The 6,291-nt window shown below is 41.9% G+C and overlaps 1 protein-coding gene across 1 annotated transcript in view; it reads right to left on the bottom strand.

The window, feature by feature from the left end:
* FBXW10B (F-box and WD repeat domain containing 10B) overlaps positions 1 to 6,291 on the bottom strand; it is a 57,649-nt gene that overhangs the window by 35,402 nt on the left and 15,956 nt on the right. Inside the window, exon 6 of the mRNA XM_006170889.3 lies at positions 2,241 to 2,350. Coding sequence (XP_006170951.1) covers positions 2,241 to 2,350 — 110 coding nt within the window. The remainder of the gene's footprint in view (positions 1 to 2,240; positions 2,351 to 6,291) is intronic.

The raw sequence follows: 6,291 nt of genomic DNA, 5'->3' as shown, positions 1-6,291 counted from the left end.
CAGAGAAGCACACTTTGTGAGAACCAATGGAAAGGAACCTGAGCTACTGGAACCTATTCCCTGTGAATTCATGGCACGATGGGTGTTAAAAATGAACTAATTTGTGATATATATATGGGAGGCAGCAGAAGGCAAGACCCAAAGACCAGGATTCTGACCCAAGTACCTACATATCAGTAGTCTACTAAACAGGTCTGGATGGAGCCCTACCACATACCATAACAAAAATCCATTTCGGGTAGATTTAAAACTTAAAGACACAGGCACGGTTATTTTGAAAAGAAATTGCTAGTGAATACTAAATCCCTAATACAGAGAATAAAGAATGTGACATTTCTCAAACTTCTTTGACTATAGACACCTTCTCTTGTGGAAATTCTTAGAGGAACACAGCTGGGAAGCCCTTTATGCATTGCACTGATCTCGTTCTTTCTCTCTTCCCCCCTTTATTTAACCATATCCAATGAGCATACGTTCAGTTCAGAGTCCAGCGCCAGTAGGTATCATGGTACATACAGAATGACTAAGATTTGGACCTTGTTTGCAATAAGGTTATAGTGCAATAAAACCAGGGAAGCTGCATTAATTTTGCAATCGTATCATTATTTACAAGTAGGAAAATGATGAGGATGACCAACTGCTTTAAAACTGAGCCACTTGTTATTGTCACATGGACCATTATTTTCTTTTTAAAGAATTATTTTATTTAACTTTATTTATTTATTTATTTTTATTTTGATCAGAGAGGGACAGACTAAGAACGAGAGAGAGAGAGAAGGAAAGTGAGAAAGCAAGCCGCCAGGTCCAGGACTCAGATGAGGTGAGTGTTACCTGTCCAAGTAAACAAGGTCAGCCATGTGGGAGTCCAGCGCCCTTAACCACTGCGCTACCTGCTGGCCCCCACATGGGACATTATTATGAATTATTCATAAAGTGGGATTGTCCCAATGAACAGGGGTGTGTAGTCACTCTAAATACGAGGAGCCTTTTTTTGTTGTTTTAGTTTGCTATAGGGCATGCGTGCTAGCCAGAAAGAGACAGAGAAAGTGAGAAATCACCTCCCCAAAGGAGATGGACATGCCGCAATCCCTTCTCCTCCATTCTCTCAGAACACGTTGTCAGCCATGTAGGATCCGGCCACCTTAACCTCCATGCCACCTGCTGGCTCAAGGAGCAATTCTCAATATGTTTGTTCTCATTCATTCATTCTTTCTAGATTTAAATCAGCCATCATCTCTTCTAAGGAACAATTATCACCATACTATCCATGAAAACTCAACTTTGCCTTCCTCCTATCTGCTTGGTCTTCTCCACATCAACTGGTCTATTCTCAAGACACAATTTGTTAATAATTAATGGCCAAAAAATGAAAAAAAGGTGGTCTTCTCAAAACATTGTGAATAAGAGTGAAGTCCTAGGCCTAACATATGACAGAAAACTAATTATTAAAGGGTCTTCCTCTGTGCCATATCCAAATGTTACACTATGCAGTTGTAAATATGATTTTCATATTTAACATGAAAAGATAGCTTCAATGATTTATCATATTGGGCTGTAGAAATATGTAAATACAAGCCTCATTTCTACTCAAGGTATGTGGTATATATGCAAAAACAATTCTAGAAAGACATCAATATATTGGTTATCTCTAGGTAGCAAGATTTTAGATCTTTGTTCACCTCCATTCATTTTTTTGGCATGTGTTTGGAGTATTGTTTTTTTTTTTCTAATAAGCATACGTTACTTCTAAAATTAGAATAAAACAATAAAGAGATTGCAGAGAAAAAAAGGATTGCATGTGCATGACTTATATAAGTTTGTTGGTCAGTATCCCCATAATTTATTTTTTCAATAATTATTTATTTCACTTTATTTGTTTATCATTATTCTTCAGTTTGGCCAGAGAGAGAAAGAGAGGGAGCATAAGAAAGCAAGCCACCAGGTTCAGGACTCAAACCGTGGTTAGCCATGTGGGAGTCAGCGTCTTAACTACCATGCCACCTGCCAGCCCCAGTATACCCATAATTTATAAAGAAAAAGTACCCTCTACCCACTGAGCATGGTATATAATAAAAGCAAGTACATGTTGTCCAAACAAGATCTCAGGCTACTTTGGGGCTGGGGCCTCAGATGAGATGAGTGTTACCTGTCCAAGTAAACAAGGATCAGGGGTATCCTAAGATTCCTGTATGTACAAATCAAGGGTCCTTGAAGACCTGGATTCTGACCCCAGTACATACGTGTCAGAGAGAATGCGGATGTTGTAGGTCCCACAGAAAACATTTCTCTCTTCCATCAGGACCTGCTGAGTGTCCGTGTTCTGGTATGCAGTCCACAGGGTGTAGTCATTCTAATAAGGGAATACTGGAAGTCAACATACAGTGCCAACCTTACTCGGGGTCCCAGACACCCCTAGATCTCCCCTGACAAGGGCAGAAGGACCAGGGAATTCGTCCTCTTCAGGCTGTGGCTGCGGCTCTGTATGGATAGGGAAGGGCCCGTGAGCAGGCGCGAAGTAGTCTGAATTAGAAAATGTTGAGTCAAGGGTTCCAGTTGTTCCTCCTCTCTGTATTTTCTGTGTTCTGATTCCGTGAACTTCCATGGGTGAATTTTTTTTTCTTTTCTTTTTTTTTTTTTTAAGAGATTTTGCCTTAGGGTCCATGTGCTCACCGGAGAGAGAGAGAGAGAGGAAAGAGTCAGTGAGAGGGAAAGTGAGAAATCAGCCCCTACAGGGAAGGCCATACCACAATCCCTTGGCCTCCATTCTCCTCCCAAGAGCTCAGGCACACACGCTCCCATGCCTGGCATGATTTTCAAGCCACCAGGACTCAAACCACAGTCAGCCATGTGGGAGTCCAGCCATGTAACCACTATGCCATCCACTGGTCCCTCAAGACTACATTTCAAATGTCACTGATAGCACTTTTTGGAAAATGAGTTCACAAAGTCAATGCTCACAAAACCCTGTCACAAGTGCTCTTCAACCAGCCATTTGACCAAAGGCAGGGTTTCATATTTAGATTACGTGTACCCGAGAGTACAAAGCACACTCACAGAAATTTCAGCCATAAATGAAATGACTGCTACACTTCTCTAGGCCTTTGTGTTTCCTACTTGTCCTACATCTGCAGCTTTCATCTGTCCTCACAACTGCCTCACAGCATAGATCACTTGCCCCAGATGCGGTATCTGAGGCTGGAAGGGGAAACGCGATTTTTCGAATGTCAACAGAAGTGCTGTCCGTCACTGCCCAGTATTTCCTTCCTCCTCCCCGCCTCCCTCCCTTCCTTTCTACCTGGTACACCGAGCAGCTATGGCATGCTAAACGCTGCCATAGATGACTGAACTAAACTCCCAGTTCCACTCTTCTCAGCCACAGTCCACCCTCAGAGAGCAGGTAATCATAATCACCCTCTGCTAGCAGGAAAGAAAAAGCAGTTAATTTATCATGAAGCAAAGACCACAGTATCATGTCTGCGGCAGTGTCCTCCTCTGAGGGCCATCTGCCCTGCAGTCTCCTTCCAAGCCTGAGCCTCCTCCTCCATCCCTCTAGACTTTTCCTTGGGTGCTCTCTTTCCTCTGCTCATTTTCCTTCTCAATTTTTTTTTTTTTAAGATTTTTGCCCTAGGGTTTCTGCTCTTGCTGAAGAGAGACAGAGAGACAGACAGTGAGATGGGGATAGCCATGCTGCAATCTCTTCTTCATTCTCCTCCTGGGATTTTGGGCTCGAATACACCTGACATGGCTTCAAGGCACCAGGTCCGGCCCTCAAACCACAGTCAGCCACATGGGAGTCCAGATCCTTAACCACTATGCCACCTGCTGGCCCCTTTCCTTCTTAATTTTAACCAAGTAGTGATGCCCACCTAGAAGTTCCTTCTCAGAAGAAACTGCCAACCTGCCTCCTCTCCAGGGTGCAAGTAGCTTTCCACATACCAGCTTGAATTAAATGGCACTTCCCTGATGGGAACTGCTGAGCCATTGCTCATCTCCTAAGTTTTGTGGGCTCTAAAGACCACGTGGAAGAGTCACTGGAGGAAAAAGACCAGGGTTCGAATTCCAGTTCTGCCACTGATCGACTGAGACCTCGGGCAAGTTTTCTAACATCCTGTCTTTCATTTCTACATCTGTAAGCTAGAAGCAATGATATCTGCTGGACCTTTGGTGAAAGTCAAGCAAATGATGTACATGAAGCCATCAGCACCGGGCCTGGCGTGCTGTTTGCACTCACTGTAATTAAAGAAGCACTCACCTCCACCCTTTCCTACAAAACTGTACAACTGTTTGGCCTTGCTGTTTGAGACATGTCGCTTCCAGTCTCCATGCCACTTCAACTGTTTCTCTAGTTTTTCTTAAATCATATTCCTAGAATTTCAAATACTTTTGGGAGTAGTCCTTTGTATTTGGTGATTTCTAATTATATTATCCCAGGGAAAAGTGTGTTAATTTTTTCCTAATTTGTTTGTCTGTTTTTGCTAGAGGGCATGTGTGCTCACCAGAGATAGGCAGAGAAAAAGTGAAGAGAAATCCCCCCATTCCCTTGATAGAAATGGTCACGCCACAATCTCCTCCATCTTTCCCGTTCAGGATTTTAGATACAACACACACACACACACACACACACACACAGTGTGTTTCTCAAGATGTTGGATCTGATACTTAAACCATGCAGTTGGCCATGTGGGATTCAGCTGCCTTAACTAGGAGGTCATGGACCTGATCTAGATTTGTTATACTTTTTTTTTTTTTTGAGACTTTTTTTTTTCTATAGGGCACGTGCGCTTGCCAGACAGACACAGAGAGACAGAGAGACAGAAAGTGAAAAATCACCCCCCGGGGGGATGGCCATACCACAATCCCTTCTCCTCCATTCTCTTCTCGGGATCTTGGGCATGCACACACACGCGCCCGGCGTGAGTTTAAGCCACTGGGTCCAGGACTCGAACCGCGGTCGACTATATGGAAGTCCAGCGACACAGCCTTTATGCTAACTGCTGGTCCCTAGATTTGTTATACTTTAAAAAGCAATAGTCTTGGGAAGGTCTGTGTTCAACTTGTGCCTCTATCACTCAGCTGGCTGGAAGACCTTGACCTCTGAGCCCATGTTTCTTTTTTTTTTTTTTAAATTAGTTAGTATCTTTTACATTCATTCACTGAACATCATCAGTGTATAATATACGATTTCCCATCCAGAATACACTGTATAGTGGCTTAATCATGCATGTTATCATCAAATAATTTTCCATTTCTTGTTTCATATATATATCTATACATATATATGTATATGCATATATATATATTTATATATATATACACGTGTGCGTGTGTGTGTGTGTATTATCCCCCCCCTTTTCTCACCCTCTGCCATTTCTCACCCTCCTCCCACACTGTCTCTGGTATCTACAGTTTCTTTCCATTCTTTTTTCTTTTTTTTCCCACATTTTGTTGATCCACAAAGTATCTTAATTAATCTAACTACTTTTAATAGTAAGTTCAGCTGATATAGACATATCTGTGAATACATGTTTGACTTTAGGCATGGAACTCTGTAAATAGAATGAATATACTGGAAAGTAGCATCTAGCCAAGGCTATCTAGCTTACTGTGGTCATTAAATAGGTATTTTTAATATATTTTTTAATTTCAAGAAAGGCAGTTTTTCAGGACCAGCAGTTAGCATAATAACTATGTTGCTAGACTCCCATGTAGTCGACCGTAGTTCAAGTCCCGGACCCGGTGGCTTAAACTCACGCTGGGCACATGTGCGTGCTTGCTCAAGATACTGAGAGGAGAATGGAGGAGATGGGATTGCTGCATGGCCATCCCCCCTGGGGGGTGATTTCTTGCTTTCTGTCTCTCTGTCACTCTCTGTCTTTCTGGTGAGTGCACGCACCCTATAGCAAAAACCTTACCAAAAAAAAAAAGAAAGAAAAAGAAAGAAAGAAAGAAAGAAAGAAAGAAAGAAAGAAAGAAAGAAAGGTAGTTTTAGTTTAGTAAATCAAAATTAAAAAATGTTAAGAGAAATTTGCTTAAGATTTAAAGCTAGGAAACAGGTTAGGGTTCTGTACAAATAATAGGTACATGGACCCTATGACAACTCAAGAGAAAACAAAAAATCCTTCACTCTGGAAAAACAAAGCATAGAAGAAGATCAATGAAGTTTTAGTCAAAAGTCATGTAATTCTATTTCACCAGTTCAGACTCATGTACTTCATCTATCTTCTATTGTGGTCTGATCTTTCCACTTAAAATCTGGAATATAGGGGCCAGCAGGTGACATGGTGGTTAAGG

The sequence above is a fragment of the Tupaia chinensis genome, unplaced genomic scaffold, assembly GCF_000334495.1.
Source record: "Tupaia chinensis unplaced genomic scaffold, TupChi_1.0 Scaffold149131_1, whole genome shotgun sequence".
Taxonomy (NCBI): domain Eukaryota; kingdom Metazoa; phylum Chordata; class Mammalia; order Scandentia; family Tupaiidae; genus Tupaia; species Tupaia belangeri.
Note: the sequence above shows the minus strand (reverse complement) of the source record. Positions and strands in the feature narration are given on the sequence as shown.